The sequence below is a fragment of the Paramormyrops kingsleyae genome, chromosome 7 (assembly GCF_048594095.1).
Source record: "Paramormyrops kingsleyae isolate MSU_618 chromosome 7, PKINGS_0.4, whole genome shotgun sequence".
NCBI classification, from domain to species: domain Eukaryota; kingdom Metazoa; phylum Chordata; class Actinopteri; order Osteoglossiformes; family Mormyridae; genus Paramormyrops; species Paramormyrops kingsleyae.
In genome coordinates, this window is record NC_132803.1 from 25,267,501 (window position 1) to 25,290,091 (window position 22,591).

Sequence of the window (22,591 nt, forward strand, 5' to 3'; positions counted from 1 at the left end):
AATAGTGGCTATTAATTTAGGATCACGACTGATCTGTAGGCTGCTATTTCTGTGTGAGAACATGATGATGACTGCATGGTTTGCTTTAGTCAGAACTGGAAAAAAGGGCATGTGAAAGAGAACTTCACTAGCCGCATAAGTAAAAACCTGCAACCCACTACTCGACGCGAGCAGACAGAAAACCAGCAGCGAGACCTCAAAAAGTCTGCAGACTCACAGCAACGATGCAAATAACCTTTTTGTTGCTGATTTTTAAGGAAGGGTCTCATAGTCTGGAAAAAGGAGGCAGGTCCTTTATGAGGGCTGTCATTTCAGATACATTTAAGCTTCCAGGTCATTTTTTCCCCTCCTTGTTTTCAGCTGTATTTAATTTCCTGTCCTGCTTTGCAGCCCTTGCGTTGGTGCACTGGGTCCCCCTCTCACTTCCTGTATATGCTCCTTCACGGCACCTGCCTGCTTCCCAGAATATGGCTGGGACAAAGCAACCCCAATAGAAGCACGGAATCCTCTTGCAATTTTAATGTCTGAAAGTTAAACTGCTACTGGCTTGACCGAGTGTCTGCTGGGAGGATTAATACCCAGAATTCCCTGCCTGCCACCCGCCTCTCTCTGCTCCCGTTTGAAGGCCAGTGTACAGGATTACCATCTTAATACTCTGATTCAGGGTCACCCATAGGAGGGCAGGCTGGGAATGAAGATGGACGGCCTCAATGTTAAGAGGCGGATTTTGGGTGGCCAAGTGGGTGTGAGCTCTGGATCGGCGTGAGGTCAGTCAAGGATCCTTAGCTGGATTCTTCCCTGTTTTGTGACCGGATTATTCCACTGGCTGCCGAACTACAGAGCAGAGGCAGCAGAAAGGACATGAACTGACTAGACTTTTGAAATAGTCTGCCCATTAGATCACTGAATGGGATTTTAATTTTTCTTTTTTAAGTTGATTTCATCAGCTGGCACTGGTTTCTTGTAGTACATCTTAAAGCAAGCTTAAGGAATGTGTGGGGTGACTCCATGTTTTTAGGGAAAAGAACAGATTTCTTCTGGCCCAGCTCAGAGCATGTGCTTTCCTCATCCGCTTTTGCAGTGTACAGCCTTTTTCAGATTTACATGAGGATATGTAATTGCAGTGATATTAAACCCACCCACCAAGTGACTCTGCTATCTTTCTCTCAACCCTATACAATGGAATAGAGTTTGCACTTTATTGATCCCCGTGGGGAAATTGTCTCTTCACCGACCACATCTTGCTCTCAATGAGTCATGCAGACACACATGCAGGTGAGAGCAAGCTTGCGATCAGAGGGCGGGGTCAGCCAGCGTGCAGTGACCCTTAGCTATTGGTGTTTAAGGGCCTTGCTCAAGGGCCCAAGAGTGGCATCTGTCTGCAAGGCTTGGTCACCCTCCGGTCACAGTCCTAACCCACTGAGCCACACACCACTGCTGTAGCTGAACATATACGCACAGTGTCTTTGAGTAACTGAATGTATGCAGCTATAATTATTTTGGGTAAACCCTCACAAGCCAGTATCATTGTTGTAGTAATGTATTACCCTGTTGGATGGTTCTGGGTTCACATAAGATTATTCTGAATTGGGGGCAATCAACACATCAGTGTTATGCTTTAATTTCTCCAATAGGGTTAAATGGTAAGAAAAAATACAAAAATTATAATAAAGCACAATAAAGCAGACACATTCTGACAGAAAAGTGCATAGTCACTGTTTGTTCCGTAGGTTGGGCAATGAAACTGAAACACGTGATTTTAGACCTCAATAATTTATTAGTATGGTGTAGGGCCTCCTTTATGCGGCCAATACGGCATCAGTTTTTCTTTGGAATAGCAGATTCAAGGGGGATTCTGAGCTCCTCTTGCAGAGTAGTGGTCATGATTCGCTCCTCCGAAAGACTCCAAAATAGCTCAATAATATTAAGATCTGGTGTCAATGCAGGTCGTGGGAGATGTTCAACTTCACTTTCTTGTTCATCAAACCGCTCAGTCATCAGTCTTGCTGTGTGTATTGGTGCATTATCATCCTGATGCACCTTCGGGGTACAATGTTTAAACCATTGGGTGAACAGAAGTCCGGCAGTGTTGCTCCCATTTAGAACAAGTAGTAGTCCTAGGGAATGCCATGATATTGCAGCCCAAACCACCGCTGATCCACCCCCGTGTTGAACTCTGGGTACACAACAGTCCGGGTGGTAAGCCTCTTTGGGCTTCTCCACACTGTAACTCTCCTGGAGGTGGGAAAGACAGTGAAGGCGGAATCATCAGAGGACAATACATGTTTCACATTGTCCACAGGCCTTGATGTGTTGGCACCATGGAAACCAACGTTTGGCATTGACCTGAGTAACCAAAGGTTTGGCTATAGCGGCCTGACCATGAATATTGACCCTGTAGAGCTCCCAACAAACCGTTTTTGTGGATTCAGGAGAGTCAAGGTGTGCATTTAATTCTGCAGTGAGTTGGACAGCTGTGGTTTTATGCTTTTTGGATACAATCCGGGTTAGTGCCCAGACGTCCCTGTCAGACAGCTTCCTCTTGCTTCCACAGTTCCTGTTGGATGTGGTCCATCTTTCGTGGTGGTTTGCCAACATTACCCTGGATACCTTGGCTGTCGATACACCAGAAAGACTTGCTGTCCTGGTCACAGATGCGCCAGCGAGACGCCCACCAACAATTTGTCCTCTTTTGAACTCTGATATGTCTTCTATTATGATGTATGGATTTAAATATTATATGTACAGCTGTGCTATTCAACCCCCCACTCTGCTCTTACTGTCCGAACGTATAGTCAGTGACGAGATGCATATATAGCTATCAATTTTGGCCAGGGTTTGTTTTCTTGTTCACCCCCAGTATATTGTAGAATAAGTTCTAAGCTTCATGGGGCTATTTGGTTATTTGCTAAAAATACATTAATCAAAATACTGGATTTATCCAGAAGATATTTTCATCAAGGGCATTGTATTTTTGTCACTGTGGTATATGTACACTATGTACACACATACATTTAGAGCATATGCTCCTACAGCATAATGTGTAACAAAAAGACCGAGAATTTCTTTTATGGTGTGTTTGCATAATGGCAAGGTAGCGTAATTAAAGTGGTCTTTGTGAAATTGGTCTGAATAGAGAAGAATGATTGTGGAGAACAAAGAGGCTTTATTTATTATTGTTGTTTATTTTCGAATGGAGTGAGCTATGCTGACTGGGGTGTCAGACTAGAGAGGGACGATGCCACCTGTCACAGTGTCTGTGGGGGGTGATGCTAGATGGGGGTGGGGGGGGGGGGGTTGGGTAAGCAGCAGGCGTGGGACTCCAGCCAAAGAACCGGCACCAGAGACGCAATAGGAGTCACACTACACTCGGGGTCTGAAGGGCTTTTTCGAGACAGTCTTGTGAAAGATCCCGACACTGAGCTGCTTTCTAGAAGATTAAACCCTTAATAAAATGCTCCTGTGGATGTAGACTGTCCCTAGGCTGTAGGTAACAGGTCTTCACTGACCGGTACACACTCTGACTTACAGCGTGTGTACTGTTAAATTAAAAAAAAAAAGCTATCAATTTAAAAACCCAAAGAGGAAACATTGTCAGCCACATCAGTGTAGCTCGTTTTTCTTTGCCTATGCTGCTCTTATTCCTGGTCGAATTCCCTGTAGGCTCCCCACTCCCTGGATATGTTCTTCCTGATTCTAGGACATGTTGTATACCAACAGCAAGGGTTGAGTATAAAAACAGGCCGTGGTCGAGGACAGAGCAGTTGCTAGTTGGGTATTTGTCTTTATTTAGGTGTGGCTCTTGAAGAGTTAATGCTAAAACGTTGAGTGATGCTTGGCGCTACTGTGGCTCTGAATTTGTCGACTCATTAACAAAGACTGCATACAAAGGTTGAGTAACCAAGACCATTGTTAACCGAAAAGTCACTCTCCTTGAATAATAAGCTTGGAAATATAACATATCGCAGGACCAAGCCGTACAGGAGTCATGAAGAGACGGCTATATATTCTGCGAGCTGTAGCCACATTGACATGAGCTGGCTGACTAGCAGGGCCGAAAGCATGACCAAACCGAGCTGGTTGCATCACCATCCGATTGGTCGAAACACACAGGAATATCAGTGATCTACATTGATATGCATGGATTATCTGAAGGAAAAAAGCACATATTCTATTTATTATTCATTATTAGTAGTATCGCACATCGTGATGTGTTGATGCATTATATTAATAATATATACTTTGTTGATCCCTATGGGGAAATTCTCTGTTCGCGAGCCCCACTTGCTCTCTGCAGGTGAGAGCAAGCAGGCTGCGAAGGGCAGCCACCCATAGCAGCATCCAGGGAGCTCGGGATCATGGGCCTTGCTCAAGGAGCTGTAGATATGCTGAGGCCGGGCTTGAACCAGAAACCTTCTGATCCCAGGCCCAGAGGCTTAGCCTACTGAGCCACACTCTGCCGCACACACCGCTGCCTCGAAACTTGAAAATTTCCAACCTCCTACTTAAAATACTATGGAACAGCTGAACAGAATGGGTTCGTAATGCAAATTTACACAAGCTAATGCTAATTTCGCTAGTGTTTGACGGTAACATAACATGGCGACTATCTGCGATGTGCTAGCAGGAATTAGCATATTACCGTGTGAACAAAAATACTAGGGGTGTAACCGGCACAATTTTCCCACGATTCGTTGTGTGTCAGTTTTTGGAGCTTGGAAACGGTAGTTTTGGTATCTTTATATTTACAAAGTAAATAAAAGCACATTACCCTTTAATTAATTAATTAATTAACTCTTTATTTCCCATAGAACAACTCCTCCAGTCAACAAAATGGCAGCATGACTTACTTGGCCTAGGTTGTATCTCTGCTGTATGAAATCAAGGAAATTAAATCCTTCTCTCTAAGCTTTGACAACCTTGAAGTGATTTGCCTCCTCTAATTTATATAAACAGGGTACATTCTTGTACTGGCAATATTAAATGCAAAAATAACACAAAGTGCAAAATCAAGTTGGTACCCTAATGGGAGACCTATTTCTTTATGGTGAGGTTGGGGTTAAACTAGAGGGAAAAAAAGCATGTCAACACACACACTGAACCAAGGCACCTGCTCCCGGATCTTATCTTTATAAAGAAAAGAGATGTCATTTGACAAGAACATATACAAAGTTAAGCCTATTACTGTTAAAAAGTAACCGGTGGCAGTCACAGCATAGTAAGTGTAGATAATCAATATTGCAATCTCCACTATCCTAGAGAACGCATAATGTTTTTGATGCAGCAGACTTGCAGTACATAAAGGGGCCAAAAAAAACGTATTGTGGCGAGTGATTGAGTCGTTTTAATAAAAAAGATTACAGCCCTTTTAAAATGAAAATTGCTTTCTTTATTAACAGCCACTATCACTTTAATGTTGGCAGTGGCACAGACAAGGAAACCAACTGTCTACATGACACTCACGGTTACCCAGTTACAACATTTAAAATTAACATAGATACCCAAATACACATATTAATTCACACCATTTAAAGATAAGTGCAGTGCGGTACGAAGAACGCCGGCTGCTGACCAATCCCACGCCGTCACATTACGTCAGCCAATTGTCAACAGTGGGTGGGATCACTGCTCATAAAACGTCGTGTTGCTGAAACGAGGTAGATTACATTTGATGTATGCGGCTACCTTTCTCCTGGAGGCAAATAATTCACACCATCTGCTATTCTATAATGACATTTAAATTCTAGCCCTCAAAATAGACGACCCCAGTTTTAGATGTTTTTTTTTTTCTTTTTTTCGGGAAAAACATCGTCTTATATTTGCGTCAGTATGTATAGGAAAATGATAGGCATATGGTGTCACCACGGTTTATGTGTGTATTGAACCGTCGGGGGCGTCCTGAACGGTGCAGTCATATACCGTGTACCGTTACACCCATAGGAAATATGTGTGTCTTCGGTTTTATGTCACGGTTGCTCTCCAATCCCAGCAGCACCTTTGCAGAACCGACTCTTCTGCATTGAAAATTTGAAGCAAGCTGGAACTGCACTGTAACTAGTGTCTCTTTGCAGTATGAGTCAAGTATGACCCGTTTCTTGTTTCCTGTATTGCATCTGTAAAACCTAATAATAACATTCTCAAATGTAACTTTTACGTGGAAGCAAATAGCCTTATTCTGATGAGCACGCATTCGCAGCTGTATCAGGGTTTCTCAGAGTGGTAGGAAATCAGTGATCGTTTTGGATTTCTTGTGTTTCCAACTTTAATTACCTGCTGAGGAACCCGAAATTGCATGTCTGTGCATGTCATTGTTACAGTAGCTCATTTGTAGCTGTTTGGTCCTTGCTGTCCTCCTTGAACAGTTGTTTTACCCAAGCAGAAACATGATTTTCACATTGCTCAGTATGTCCTCATACTGTGTCTACGGCCCCTAATGCGAGTAGGACACTTTGAAAGCTTGGCTTTCCTCTTCCACATGCAGAATGGAATGCCTGGCCTTCTGGCCTGCGTATCAGGTAGGAGGGCTGAGTATTTGATAGTGAAACTTGAGGCCCTCTCTCCCCATCTCCCGCTGCTGTCACCAAGAGGCCTCCCCTGCACACGGGCTCACTGTCTCACTGCAAGGCATCTCAGGAATCCTGCTGGTTCGGCTCAGTGGCCCGTTCTGTGTTCATTCCATTTCTTTCCAATTGTTGGCCGGATTTTTTATTTATTTATTTTTTTTACACATAACTAACACTGATTCTCTCCCCTGTAGCTTGTTCTTTACATGTAATGGATGCTCCAATTCGGGCCGTGTAGCTGACAAATGGGATGTGCAGATGGGAAGCTGTTCAAATGCTCTGTGCTTTCATTAAGCCTATTACGCAACACCCGTCCAGCCATTAACAAAGGAAGCATTGCATTATCTCCTCCAAGGGTGGGGAGACAGACTAGACAGATGACAAATGGCAATGAGGTGAAAGGTGACTTTTGTGTTGCTCTGGAAGCTGTGATGCCAGAACCTTGGGTTTGGAGCCTCGGTCTAGCGGCGCCGGGGCCAGGACAGGGCAAGGGTTAGTCACAAGATTGTCGTCTCTTAGTCTAGTCTATCAATATTTCTGAATCGCTAAATATCACACTGAGAATTAGGGGTTTTTTTATGGGGAGTGAGAGTGTTGATCATGAGGTTTGTGGGGCTAGTGTATCATGCAGACATGATCACATGCCTTCTGTTGTGTCTAACAGGCTAAGGGCAGCTCTTCTGTAATTTTAGCATTCACCAAAGTTTGATCAACAAATGGATTACACTCAGATTTGCTGGACCATAATTATCGCTATTATTGGCAGCATAACAAAGGCTATGCCTCTCACTCCTATTCCTCGCATCCTCATTAGTTGTTTTGTGTTTTTTGGGCAGCAATTGATCATTCAAAGTAATTTTTTTTTCTCCTTTCTCTCAAGATTAGCTTTAGCCCAGTGCTAGGGACACTCCTATAGATTGATTTATGTTCTTTGACCACTAGAGGGAAGCATAGAGAAAAGCTAAACCAGCACTCTAAGTCTTGTATCCTCAATAAATGGTCTTTACGTCAGTATTTAAGTTATGCATTCCTCTGTTCCGGTAACGTGAAGGGGGTCATGTGAGGCCGACGTGTCCTCCACTCAGCGCCTGTGCTGCTCCCCTTCTTTGTTGCAGGTGGACTCTGGACCGTCTTCACACTCGGGGGTGCCGGAAGCAAGCTGAGCCCAGACCAAGAGCAGCAGCCGCTGCCTCTGCCCAATCAGAGCCTGCTGTTACTGTTGGTGCTGGCCAACTTGTCCGATGGGCCCGACTGGCCCAATCCTTACCGACAGGCCATCAAGTCATTCAAGAACACGCAAGGTGGGTGGCTATTCGCCGCCCCCCTCCCCGCAGCGCGGCTCTTTCCTTTGTGATTCAGCAGCCGTCATTTACGGATTCCCCGCCAGTCTGCCTGCTTCCTGAGTTTACATCATGCTATTGTTTATTTTTCCAGAGTTTACTTCTGTTGGTTTCTTAAGTTGATGTGGCAACGTGGCTCTGTGTCATTTCTAATTTAAAGGGACACGTCCGGAACATTCTGCTGGCCTGGATGGCTTTGGCTGTTATTTAACTGTCCAGCTTTTATGCACATTTTAATTTCTGCTAGCAGTTAGTTCCATGATACAGTGAGGAATGCTAGGAAAGATTCTCAGCTCCTTAGGATCCTGTCATGTATTTCAGTTATTCATTTATGCTGTTGTGGTTTAAATTGCTTGGCAAAAATGAGTTAGATTCATAGTAGTTTTATTTATTTATTTATTTATTTATTTATTTTAAAAGGTTTTTTTCTTAATCTGAACAGTTAATCTGGACAAAATATGGTAATGCAGTTAAAAACCTGGTCGTCAGTGTGTTCCAGAACATCCTGTCCACGTGGAGTAATGCGGTTTGTCCCGTTGCATTGGACTTTTGGTCATAATGCTTAAATAATATCTATATTTACCGAGTAATTGTACTTGACGTCGACAGGGAATTATTTTACTACTCTATATATTTATATTGATGATGTTTTTTGTTACAGCTTGCTGAAACCAATTGCTTTGAAAGAGAGAATAGCTGTACTAATAATGTGATATTCGGGTAAGTTTGGAGAGCCCTCCTGACCCTAAATGCACCCTGTCACTTTCAGATACGTCGTCTATCCCATCACCGAACCCACACGCCTTCCAGATCAACTTCAACAGCCTGTACACGGCCCTGTGTGACCAGCAGAGGTCGGATCAGGCCACTCTGCTACTGTATATCTTGCTGCACCAGAACACCAACGTGCGCACCTACGTGCTGTCCCGCACCGACACGGAGAACCTGGTGAGCTGCCGCCCCCAGGGGCTTCTCCTCTGCTTTTCACATTCATGTCCAAGTTCCAGCTGACCCGACTCCCTGCATCCTGCTGTTCCGCTGCTTATTCCCCCCGGAACCCAAACACACTTATGCAACTGGCCCTGCTTTCCCATTGACAGCTTTTCTGAACCATGAATTTTGTATTAATTATTGAGCTAATATTTTGTTTGCTGATGGTCTGATTGCGCTATAATTTTGAATGTTTTCATACCCCTGTCTTTAATTTGGGAATGATTGGTGCAGTCTTATTATCTGAAACAACATTATTAGTGCTCTGTAGTAATTAATGCAATTGAAATTTCTACAGTACAGCTGCATGTCACGGTCAGGGTGGTTCCGAGTTTTGACCGTATTTGTGGCAGTGAGCGTGGCTGTCTGCTTGAAGCTCCGTGCCTTCACCACATTTCTAAACACTTCCCTGCAGTGATGACACTGGCATTCCCGTTCACAAACATTACTCAGTCTCACTATTCACCAACGAATTATTTCACAATGTCTCCAAACACGAAGCACATCATTTCAGCATCTACCAGTAAGTCACTTTTGGTGTCCATGAGTCATTGCAGCATACATGGATTTTCCAAAAAAAAGTGTTACATTTATGAATATTTTTATGTCCGCAATGGAACTGTCAACTATTGACACCATTTTAAACAAAAATGATCGAGTGATTAAGTTGTTAAAAAAAAAAAAACAAACCCCAATTTAGCTCCTGAAAATGTTTAACTGAGCAGAGATTGCAGCGAGCTTCCCCGAAGCAGGAGCTCCGTGACAGTGAGACTCTGAGCTGATATAATGGAGTGGCACCCAGGGAAAGGTGCCAGTATGCTGGGGGGTGATCTTAGTCACCGAGGCTGTGCCATTGGCCCCCGGTCACTCCCATTGACATAATGGGACACAGGAGATGGCTGGCAGCTGCTCTGGAGCGTGAGCTGGCAGACGAGAGCTCACCAGGTCTTAAGTACCTTACTGAGCACATGAGCCATTTCCCCTGCAGTGACACTATTTCTCCCACTCACCTGTGCTCCTGGGGAGGTTTTATTTGACTCATTAAGCCGATCATGTGCGTCAGCTGCTGGTGAGCTTAGTAACACATCTACATTTCCTGCTTATATGCAGGAAGGTGCTGTAAATTGGAATAGTTTCCATAAAAAGTGTTCTAAATTCATGTTCTACTGTAGATGTGTGGGATCTTGTGTAGGTTATATCCATGGTGTTTTGGTTCCGCTGACACCCGTGTCTGCATACTTGGAATGCCGCGTTTCACACCCGTGTCTGACGTCATGGCAACAGACAGTCTTCGAGCCTGGCGTTTTGGACGCGGTGACAAAGATGTGCCCCATGCGCTTGCAGTGCGGGAGTCGCGGTGCCACGCGTGTGGTCTCTCACCGCGGCCTTCTCGTCACAGGTCATGCCCATCCTGGACATCCTTTACCACGTGGAGGACAGGAACTCTCACCACGTCTATATGGCCCTCATCATCCTCCTTATCCTCACAGAGGATGACACATTCAACCGATCCATTCATGAAGTTGTGAGTATGCGTGTATTACAGAAATCGTTCTGGTTTAACCTAATTTTGCAGGTAGTTGATGAAAAAATGTGAAATCAAAAATCTTTGATGATTGATTTTGCCTCATTAAAATTACATGTGAATGATATTTAATTTTGCAAACTGATGTGTTGGTTTTAAAGCCAAAGCCTGCAGTGCAATTGTGGTCTTTTTGCCAGGCATCTATCAATAAGCAATTGAATTTTGGGTTTAATCCCATCCAGCTCAACTTCAGTCGGCGTTGTGCATGGAAGCGTAGCGTGTTTTTGAAATCTGGCCCCACACATGTCGTTGCCAGCGTCAAGATGAGGTTGCATGTTTTTATAGCAAAATAATCACCTGTGCACAGTTAGCAACATAACGTAAAACGGGTAAATCAAATATGACTTGACAGCTTATTTTAATAGCATCCCCCCCATGCAGCTCTATAAATGGACACAATCAGCTACGTTTGCCTCTCGTGTCTGTTGCATTAAGGAAAACAAGTAAGCTTTGATAATTCTTAGAAGTCTGATCTTGTCTCTGTGGTTATGCTTACTTTAAGTAAGCAGTCTATTATGGGAAATGAATGTACTCACTTTTTCTTGTGCGTTTATTGGTAACTTTCGTGCTTCATATCTTGTTCTTAGTTTTACCGAGTCAGTGAGAACTTACCAGCGTGATTGTCGATACAGGAATTTAAGTTTATAACTAACAAAATACTATTATTCCATATCTTATTTTCTATAAATATTATTTCTTATTATCAAAATATTAATTTGTCTTTTCCCCAAGATCCATTCAAGGTACATTTCACTTGTAATGTGTAACCGGGGTATTCCTATTTCTGCTTTATACTTTGTAACATTCATTTCTTGCATCAGTCCATGTGTGTATTATCAAATGCAGATATCCATCATTAGTGTCATATGGGCTATACGTTTATATGTAAAACGTATACCAGCAGCATATGGCAGATATACTTGGTACCATCTTGATGTTGATGCTTCTCTGTAGTTTGTTTTGACAATCTTTCACACCATCAATCGCCAAGCATTCAACACTAATGAAATATTTGTTTATATGCAATATGGTTCCGTCTTGTACAGTCATGTCTTGATAATAGACATGCAGCAATTGTGCCATTTGGAGGAATGACAGCATCACAAACCTGATGGTCTGTGAAAAGCGTGCTCTCCGACGCTCTCTGCAGCCTCTTTCTCCAGTGGGCTTTCAGCGTGTTATGTTTAATTTATATCTGCTGACATGTCTGAAACCCCATTCGTTTTATGTTACATCGAGGGCTGGAAAGGGGCCAGTTCTTTTTGCGTGGTTTCCACACATTCTGCATGTTAAAAAGTAGCTTTGGGGAGAGGATCTGCATTCAGTCTGTTTTTGTATACATGGTGAGAGATTTAGCTTTTGTATACTCGGTCTCAAATCATTGTAGAAATGTGCATCATGCTGTAAATTATAATGTAGTGTGCGTTATTCTTACGGAATACAAAACCTGTCACCCTCTGCATAGTTGACGGCTGCTGTTTTTGGATTGGGTACATTTTCACTCCCTGAAATATGCAATGCCGAATAAAAAGTGTACAGTGCATTAAATAGGCATATTTTTTTCCCAACTGATCAGGAAACACATTGCTCAGATAAATGTGTTGTGACTATACAGATAACCTATAGCTTGTATTTGGTTTGTCAGTGTTATGGTCCTGCTGGAAAATTGTGGACAGTTTCTGTAGACTGATAGAGCTGAAATTTGGGTGTTTTCTGGTTTTCATCTACTTTTGGAGAGGATTTGTGTGGACTACACACAGGGTACACCAGACCGTATTCTTGTGTAACTTGTATAGACCGTATTCTGGTTTAACGTATCACAGTCCCAAATGAAAATATGAGACCTAAAGCACTGGAAATATGTTGAAACAAGTTGTGGTGGGTCTGGATAAGAATAATTAAAAACTCCTTCTGAAAATCTGTTTTTTTTTTTTTTGTTTTATTTAATATCACCTAATTTTTGAACAAGAACCATGGCTTTTCCCCCATTCTCAGGAGTCTTTACTGTAGCAGCCATTCTTCTGTGAATTAATTAATTTAATTGTAGACTGGCTTTAAAGGCAGGCTGTTAAGTAGCTTGATAAGATAGCAGTACAGTTGCTGCAGTTTGCAAGCTGTTTGAGGTCATTATGTTGAAAAGCATGCCTCTTGGTCTCACCAAGGGTGCTCCTCTGTTAGGGGACTGAATCCAGTCTAATGAAACATACATGCAGAAAGTGACACTTGTTCTACTGGGCAGGAGAATAAGGCCACAGCACCCTGTGTTTTTTGCGGAGCACCGTTGATCTTCGTTTCTTCAAGGTGCTCGGTTTTGCAGATTAAGCTTCCTTTGAGTTGTTTTCTTCACTAGGCAAGCAGGGGCAAGTCTGCTCCTGCTGAGAGATGTCGGTCTCCAGCCCAGCTCACCCATACCTGCCTTGGCAGTGCCACTAATTACAGGTCATTCGTTACCAGCTACGGCAAACTCAGCTCCATTTCTGCAATTCAGGTTTCCTTTGTGTCATGTTACCAAGGCGTATTTCACATTGTTAATTCCGGTTGATACAGAAGAGATACATTACATTAGCGCAGTAGTATGACTGGAATGTGTGAGGTTTTTTGAGTATTTATATTTTAGGACATTCATTCAGAGTAAGGAGCCGCGATCCATAACAATCACTGCATAGCTCTCGACTTGTGCAAAAATGTAGATAAATGACATGTGGCAACAGCTTATTCCTAGTGCTATTAATTTGCTACATTGCAATGCAACACTTTCACATTTGAAGCGCTGAGATGTTTAGGTTTTAGTTATGTTTTGTTGTACTTGTTGCTTGTATCACCTGTAGTGATGTCAGAATACTTTATAATGCAAATAGGAGATTTACACATTTGTGTAAAAAATTGTACAGCTGGAAAATGGAAGGTTTCGATTATAGAATGCGCTGTTGTAGTGCATCAATTTAAAAAAATAAAAAAAAGCGTGATTAATGTCAGCATTATTTTAGCATTTCAAACCTCTGTTACCAACCAAACAAAGTGAAGGAGAGTAAACAAGCGTGAAATCAGAATCCTGGCTAATCCTCTCGGGCTCGCTCTGTTTGCCGTAATGAAGAGAAGCAGGCCCTATCTGGTCACACAAAGATGATTTCATGCTATTTCCCTCCTAATTGAATGCATTTATAATGTTACAACCCTTGATGTATCAAAGTGTTTTTCCCCTTCAAAAGTTATGTTGAAATTTCTGAACTGGCTTTCTTAGCAGTGCAACATTAATTTTGAAATGTTTGCATGTGTGTGTATTTGCAGGGATTTTGTATCGTTGCATGCATAGTGGTAAGTGGATGAACTGTGTCAAAAGCAATTAAAGTCTGTTGTGCACATCTAATCTCAAGGTGCCTGTGTGGTCAGTAAGCCTTTCATTAGCATGATTTAAGTGTAGCAACAGCAAGGACCCCTGAGTCTCACACAGGAACAATAGCCTTCGCGTCTATAAATGCCACACATGGCTGTGCATCACCATCAGCGCTCATTGTGCAGTTACTCATATATAAATGCATTAACACAGCCAATCTTTTTATCCCTAAAATAACATCTCACACAGCCTCAAACCAATCAGTGTTTTTACAGCTTCCAATAACTTGACTACCATTCCAACAGAAGTCTATAGCGTCTTTTGGCTCACTGCCACACCGAAAACCAGCCTCCACGATTCCTATAGAGACTGGCATCTGGGCACAGTTCGTCATTGTGAGACGTCAAGAAGTCCTCTGGAATTAATTGTGAGGAGAGTTAGCAGTCTGTAAGGCCTGTCACCCACACATTCTGACGGTTGATAGATTTGCTGTTGCACTTGAGTTTACAGCACAAAAAGATGTAAAAGAGGATCCACTCCTACAGGCATCCAATGAATTTTTACCAAAATCATGCGACATTTTTTGGATTCATTAATGCATTTCCTTCCAGTCAACCTTTTTCACACTATGTGCATTTTGGTCCCAGCCCCCCCAGCCCCCCAAAGCCCTTGGTGTGCATCAGTTACCCCCCGTAATCCCGCCCCCCATCGCCCCAGTTGCCATTACGTCCTTTTCCTCAATCATCTCTAAATGCTGCAGCCAGAGTTGTTGTGGCTCAGCATTCTGGGGTCTGCATTTGTGACCAGATTTCCTGGCCAACCAGAAAGCATACTGTGCATCCCGAACAGCTGCCTCACATTTTAAAAGCGTTTATGTGTTTTACTTGTGCATGTAGATATTCACATAGGTATGTCACAGTTTGCGTGCATGCGTGTATTTTAGCTCATTTTATTATTACAATGCTATAACGTTTTCTTAAAAATCCATTTGCAGCTGTATTTTCCAGTGTAGTTTTACTGTAAAATTCAATGCCCCCACCCTCAAACTCACAAATAAGACACAAGTGGTTGCCATAGATGACTGGTAGTTTTAATCAAACCTTTTCAGAGCTGCTTAATTACAGCTTGCGTGCCAAAATTAGCATGTGTTGTGCCAACACCCACTCAAAGCCAGTCTAAAACTGCAACACCAGGGGTTAGTTTGTGATCTTCTACCATAAGCAAACAACAAATGCTTATAATAATATCTATACTTACAAAGTATATGGCATGTTGCAGCAGATGTGTATGCTTGTATAAAGCCTTGCTTAAAGAGTTCAAATAGTAGACTGTGGGGTTTATTTTTGTTATTTCATGTAATGGAGTTGTTTAGCCGATGCTTTTATCCACCGTGAATGACAGCTTACAATTATACGTTTTTACTTATTTAGATAGCTGGGTATATTTTGCTAAAGGGTTTCCTGGGCTGCTGAACCGGAAATCATTGTTGGTCACAAGAGTATGTGCTTTTCTATCTGCTGCCTTAAGTAAACCTTATGTTTGATGTCAAGTACGATGACACTAAATTAGCAGAGAGAATAAAAACCGGTTGTTATACTCTTGAGATAAAAAATTGCAATTGTGTTGCAAGCCAGACCTTTTATGGGTTTGCTTTGCGAATATAATGGACATTAGATCAATTTTGATTTAAAATTTTGTCATTTATGTAACTAATGGTGTTGTGGTATCCAACGTGAATTATGAAACTTGTATTCTTCAAGAATTTTAAGTCTTCTAGAATAACGGAAGTGATTTTACGGGGAAACTTGACCTCTGCTGGGCACAACGTTTGAATTAGCGCGTCTGCGTTTCCCTCAGGTGCTCTGGCTGCTAACTGTAGCTTGGGAAGGGTTGGAGTAACAGTGTAGTGCCACTGGATGAAAGCACTTCTGTTCCAGGGAGCTCTGACCACAATGAAGCCATCACTAGCTGTCAGTTTTTCACTTCTCCCTCTGCACTCCCCTTGCAGATGTTGAAGAACATCACCTGGTACACGGAACGCTCTCTGACTGAGATCTCCCTGGGGAGCCTCCTGATCCTTGTGGTAATCCGCACCATCCAGTTCAACATGACCAGGACCAGGGTGAGTCTGCGGGCTCTCGTGAATTGTGTAGAACCGACGGAGTCTGTCTTCCTGCTGTGCGCACCCTTTTAAGAATAACCTAAAAACTCACTTTTGCTCTGGGTGGTTGGTAAATTGCCGTCGCTTTCCGGGGCTGACAGCTGATAAGTGCTTTGTGTTTGTTTCGGATCTGTCCGTAGGACAAGTACCTTCACACAAACTGCCTGGCCGCCCTGGCTAACATGTCAGCCCAGTTTCGCTGCCTGCACCAGTACGCTGCCCAGCGTATCATCAGGTGAGACTTCCTGCCAGTACGGCACGTGCATGTCAGGGGATCAGGAGAAATCTTGAATCAAGGAACGAGAGTAACGTCTTATAACTCTTGTCTTTTATCACACAAGCCTGAAACGGGGTCGTCCCCATTGGGCTGTTCAGTGGGGAGTGTGAATCGACGGGTTTGTGGCTGACCTTAGAATGATGCTAATGGCAGAACCCTAAGAGTATGAACAGCACTCATATAAGTTACTTATCAGCTTTACTCAGCTACATGACATGCCAACTTTTCCAACTTTTCTAGGCCCATCACAGAGCTAAAAAAGCTCATATTGCCAAACAACCATTAAATCGCATCTATCGCTCATGGTTAGCAAGCTTATTTATGTTTGCTTATCTTGTATATGCTTATTACTGTTATTAGTCATGTCACAATTGCATTAATGTAATTGCATGATATGCTGCTCACTATATATTTGATTTGTGCAAAAATTATACATACTTGAGTCACTTGTTTACATCCACAGTGCTCTTTTCCACTCAGGTGGATTAAATACTTTTATTGTACATATATTTAATTGCAATCCTTTGTCCTGTAGACATTTGATCGGTTAATTGAGATGTGAGTGTTTGTTATGTTGGTAAATCACATGTACAGATTTACCTTGCAGATTACACTGGTCAGCCATAACATCAAAATCACTGACAGGTGAAGTCAAAAACATTTATCATCTTGTTACGATGGTACCTGTTAAGGGTGCCATTATATATTAGGCAAGTGAAGAGTCAGTTCTTGAAGTTTATGTGTTGGAACCAGGAAAAATGAGCAAGAATAATGATCTGAGCGATTTTGACAAGGGCTAAATTGCGATGGGTAGACGACTGGGTCAGAGCATCTCCAAAATGGCGGGTCTTGTGGGCTGTTCCCGGTATGTAGTTGTCAATACTTATCAAAGGTGGTCCAAGGAAGGCCAACTAGAGAACTGATGATGGGGTCATGGGTTCCCAAGGCTCACTGATGTGTGTGGGGAGAGAAGGCTAGCTCGTTGGGTCCAATCCTACTGGAAAAGCTACTGCAGCACAAATTGCTGAAATAGTTAATGTTGGCTGTGATTGAAAGGTGTCAGAACACACAGTGCATCAGAGCTGTGGGGCTACATAGCTGCAGGCCAGTCAGGCCCATACTGACCCCTGTCCGCCTCCGAAAGCACCTACAATGGACACATGAACATCAGAACTAGATTATAGAGCAATGGAAGAAGGAGGCTTGATCTGAGTTACGTTTTCTGTTATATGATGTGGACGGCTGGGGGCGAGTGTGTCATTTACCAGGATCTATGGGTCAGAGCTGTTTTGACAGCACGACGTGGACCTATACAATATTACCAAGATGCCTTCACTGTTATGGTTACATTCGGTGTATATAAGTGTTTCCAAAGGCTGACTCCTACTGTTTCTGTAGCTTCCGGGGTAGGCTTTCGAACCACACGGCCCTGCATATAACATGCAGATACAGAAAATGGATGGGAAGAATGGATATTGCATTGACCACTTAAGCATTCATTTGTGTAGGCCTCACTGCTATCATATCAGATTCAGTCTCAAGCATAACTATCACAAATCATTACATTCTTCAGGTCTTGTGATGAAATCTGTCTGTGTGTGTGTGTTCTTCATCAAGCTCGGCACAGGACTGTTGATTGCCGAAATGAACCAGCCAGACAGGAAAGTTTAATCCAACCTGTTTATTTTGCTGCATAACGTCACCCAGGCTTGGTTTTCACCCACTGCTTTTCCTGGGATTGTAATGATAGTGATCTTTCATGTCTCATCTTCTTAGTCTTAAAATGATGTTTACAGAAAGGCAGTCGCACTAAAACATCCTTATAATGGTCTCGCTATAAATTTTGGGTTGTCCCCTATGTCCTTTCAGTTTTAAATTAACAAAAATGTTTTGATAATCATTTATTGTTTCTGAGCATTGTGGTTGATTTGCTTCTCTTGTCCTTCATTCTTCCCTGTGCCCTGCCAGACTACTCGTTTTAGACTAAATAAAGAACACAAAATGGGCTTTTAACATGCTGACCTCCGCCGTGGTACACGGAGGAGTGCCAGCGTTCGGCTGAGGGCTTACATTTTTAGCTGCGGATAAAGTAAAAACGTAAATATTTGTTGGCCTTATATTAAATAGTTTCATGTTTAAAGGATGTGATTTTTTCAAATTGTGCAGCCTGAATGTTATAGCAGCCCATTAGTCCTGTACCAAAGCTGCTTTACTATTCAGTGTGAAAGTTTGTTTATGATCTGGTGGGAGTTGGAGTTACTGAGCAGGACTGCTTAGCAGAGTCATTTACATCGTTCACACATCCTTTGAACTGCACCTTTGGAAAACGTGCAGTACTGCTACCTGGATTGTGCTCCGTATCAAACACTGTCCGGAACCTTTCAGAAAGTTGGAAAGATGGCAACAAATGGCATGAATCTTTTCCCCTTAGCAACCTTCCTAATTCTTAACACAGTTATGCACAAGCCAATTACATAAATTATAATGCTGTACTCGGGAATTAACTCAGCGTAATTAAATGCAGTAAATTGGCAGGGAAGCTAGTTATGTCACTGGCCTGTTCTTTTGTGCTAAAGCCAGTGTGTTTGGTAGTTTGCCGGAAAGAGCAACGGGCGCAGGGAACAAAGTGAATTTGAGTATCGAAGCTGCTATCTGTCTGAATTACTATGATTTCATAGCATGGTAGCTTTTATCCTCCGGATGGATGGGTTTGTTATTTTTCTACATTCTCCTCACGGGTGATTGGGTTTGTCCTTTTCTCAGCACTTAAAGGTTTTTAGACATTTTGTTAGTTCTCTCTCGTGATTGTACATTCAGATGTTATAGGTGAGGTTCTGGTGCCTAGTACTTTATATCTTGCCTGGTTCCTTCTAACAGTTCCAGGGCCATATAACTACGCAAGATTAAAACATAAAAACCTTCCTCCCATAAAGCTTAAACACTTTGTTGTCATGTTAGATTTGTTGCCCAAAAGAGCTGATAGTGCTGTTCCTCTGTGCTCTATATTGTAGTAATATTGACGTACTCCCTAAGTGAGTAATGTTTCAGTGGAAATACGCAATGTATTTGTGAAAGTATTAGGGGTGTAACAATACTCTGAAGTCATGGTTTAATTCAGGCCTTTTTTGAGGGGGTGAGGGGAACTGTGAATAAGATGAAACAAAGAAGAAACTTCTGGGTTTTATTAATCACTAGTAGATTGGTGCAATCGAGAGGGTTATCGGTCTTAAGCTAATGAAGCTAGCCTAGCTTTTCCCACAGGCGTGATCACTCAGTTGTGATTGGATCAAATAGTCACATGACACACACTGTTGAGCCACAGCAAAATGACTATAACGTAGAGTTTACAAAATATACAGATTGCTGTAACTTTAAATAAAACAATAATGTTGTGGTTTACATGTGTTATGATGTTAGTTGTGAAATGAAAAATGACTCTTGTAACATTAGCAATGTAATGAGAGCTCAGCAGGCTGCATCTGCGGCAGCGTTTTCCAGAACCGCGGTACGAGTTTGTGAACATTTGTGTCACTGTTTTGGTCTCTGTTTCAGAACCTCTTATTTCAGATTTTTCAGAGACAAATTGAAGCTAACGATGGAGCTTATTCCCTCAGCTCCCTTCCTTCTTCCTCCAGTGTTGTGTTTGGCAGACAGCGGCCAGGGGAGTGTTCAGTTGTTTAATATTCCTCTGATCACACGCGCTAATCAGACGCTTTGAAGCAGACAGGAGTGGGAGTGCTGAGCCATGCTGATATTGAATTCAGTTCTTCCAGTCCCAGGCTTTGACTACGTAGGCAGTTCCTGTCAGCAGTAGCTTAATAATGCGGAAGGCTTCATTACTGCCAGTGGGTTAGGGGAAAATTCTATGTAACTTCTGTAAATAGTCCAGTTATTTGAATGTTATTGGAATAATTCTCTTGAAGATTAATGAATCCTCATACCTTTCATAGAATGTTATACTTCGATAAGGTTGTTTTGCATAACCTGCATAACCATGTTGAACGAAAGCTTGTATGTAAAATCGCACACTGCTACTTATACTGATATAAACTCTCAAATCTTATTTAATTTTTTTAACAAGTGTGTGTGTGTGTGTGTGTGTGTGTGTGTGTGTGTGTGTGTGTGTGTGTGTGTGTGTGTGTGTGTGTGTGTGTGTGTATGTATATATATATATATATGTATATGTCCTCCTGAGACCCAAGGAAAAAAGTGTCCTTCAATTGTAGGTTAATTGTCTTTGGAGGAAATAAGACATCTTACAATAACATTTTTTCAAATTTATTTTTATTTTTAATTTTGCAGCATGTCCTCTTTAGTGCATAACAGGAAAAAATATGTTTCCTAACATCAGTGAAAAACTAAATGCAAAAATACAATGTCCACTACAATGGACATAAATGAATAGGTCGGGTCTCAGGAGGATATATATATGTATATATATTAAAAAAAAAAAAAAAAAAAAAAAAAGTAACCCAAGCTTCTCTCATAAAAATAGACTGGAGCTCGTAGACTCATTATCTGCATTTGAATTACATTCATGTTGGTTGGATAAATATCAATCTGGAGAAATCAGCTTCAGATTAGCTTGCAGTAGAATCAGAATATTTGCCAGAGTTTGCCAGAGTTTCACAGATCCTTTGCCAGAGTTTCACAGATGACTTTGCAATTGCCAAGAACTTGAAAAATTCAGACTATCTACCACTGGATTATTTATGACAGTCCTTGCATCCTTTCGGACTGTCAGTATCTCTCTTCGTACATGCATGATAGAGCAGCACCAAATCTATGAATTGATATTTCTAGTGATTAAAAGTGTGATTTTATTGGCCGCCATACAGTTCAGTGGGTGCTTGGCTTTAAAGTCATAAAACTTGCATAAAGCCAAGAATAGCTGAGTGTGTTGATGGGATTTTTAGTAAATTATTTACTTTTTACCTGCAACCCTGATCAAGACAAGCATTTTGAGCAGTATTCCTTAAACCAGTTCTCCGGGACCCTGAGAAGAGAGCTGGGAACAAACAAAACCTTGGTCTGCATTTGTACTTTCTGGACTTGAACTTCCCACCTCTGGAGTCTACTGATGACATGATGTCATTATACCTGTCACATGGTACATAAATATTAGCAAAAAAAAAAAGGTCATCATAATCAGAAACCACCTGTTTATTTTGCTGTTTTCCACATATGGATGTCAGAATATCATGATACATATCAATATTGTGGGAATATTTCTGATATTTTTAGAACATATCGTCCAGCCCTGGGGTAGACCTTTACTTCTTGGGAGATTTAATGGCAGGATGCATTGTTTAAAGACTGAAATACAGTATTATATTTCTATTCTTTAAGTTTTTTACGTAGAGACAAATAGAAGGACATGTCTAAATGTCTAACCTCTACATTCACAGAATATATATACTTACTATATATTAATATATGTATGGGATTTTTTCAAAGATTGTTGCCTTTGTTTTGTTCTTAGAATTGTCACTTGAGTGTCTTAGCATTTTATTTGAATTTGTCACTGTGAAGTTTACATAAACACTTTGCTGACTAAGCAGCCCTATTTTGAACCCCTCATTAAACCGACTTTTGTGTCATATTGTCAGATCATGGTCCGCACACAAGAATTCACTTTGTAATCTTCTGAGCAATAATTTGCGTCACTATTTTGTAATAAAGGTCTGTCTAGAAATAAACTTTGGGTGTAGCTGTTTATATGCTTCAACATGTAGGTATGTAACGTATAAAGTGAATTAAAAATGCGTCACCTGATGTACACATGAGGAAGGACTGCTCCGACCAAAGGCAATGCGTTAGCAGTGAAGCCAATGCAGCTCACTTCTTTGGATTTTGTGAAGAGAGAACTACTAAAGGTAGTTTCCAGCTGAATTGCAGTGATGCTTTTTGAGTGTCCTGCTAGGTGAAACAAAAAACTGTACAGTAAACTCTTGCCATAGTGTCCCAGGGCGAGTGACATGTGTAATGATCATTCCTACTTTTGCTTTATCATCCTCCCAAGATTTTTATTCTGAAGGTTTTTCATAATGGAGCCTCTTAAACTGGTATATCTGAAAGTCCAATTGTATCAGGCTGATCATGGCTGTCTTATGTTACATTTAGCAAACTATTTTTAGTGATTCAGTCTCAAAATGTGACTTTTTTTGCACCTGTGAATGAATGTATTTTGTTTCGCCGTGGCTGTTGTGGGGAGTGACAAAATTCTATTCTATATGTAATTCTATATTATAATTCTGTTTTATAAATGTTACTCTATAATTCTAACTCTATAACTCTAAAGCAGATTCAAAAGATTTAAGGTAAGAAAATGCTGTTTTTTG

The 22,591-nt window shown here is 41.7% G+C and overlaps 1 protein-coding gene across 5 annotated transcripts in view; it reads left to right on the forward strand.

Annotated features, from left to right (window-relative positions):
- Nucleotides 1–22,591, forward strand: part of dym (dymeclin) — a 90,113-nt gene that overhangs the window by 30,756 nt on the left and 36,766 nt on the right. For all 5 annotated transcript variants that reach the window (XM_072714603.1, XM_072714606.1, XM_072714605.1 and 2 more), the window contains exons 9-13: nucleotides 7,679–7,864; nucleotides 8,673–8,851; nucleotides 10,293–10,418; nucleotides 15,821–15,934; nucleotides 16,114–16,208. In XM_072714603.1, the coding sequence (XP_072570704.1) occupies nucleotides 7,679–7,864; nucleotides 8,673–8,851; nucleotides 10,293–10,418; nucleotides 15,821–15,934; nucleotides 16,114–16,208 (700 nt within the window). The remainder of the gene's footprint in view (nucleotides 1–7,678; nucleotides 7,865–8,672; nucleotides 8,852–10,292; nucleotides 10,419–15,820; nucleotides 15,935–16,113; nucleotides 16,209–22,591) is intronic.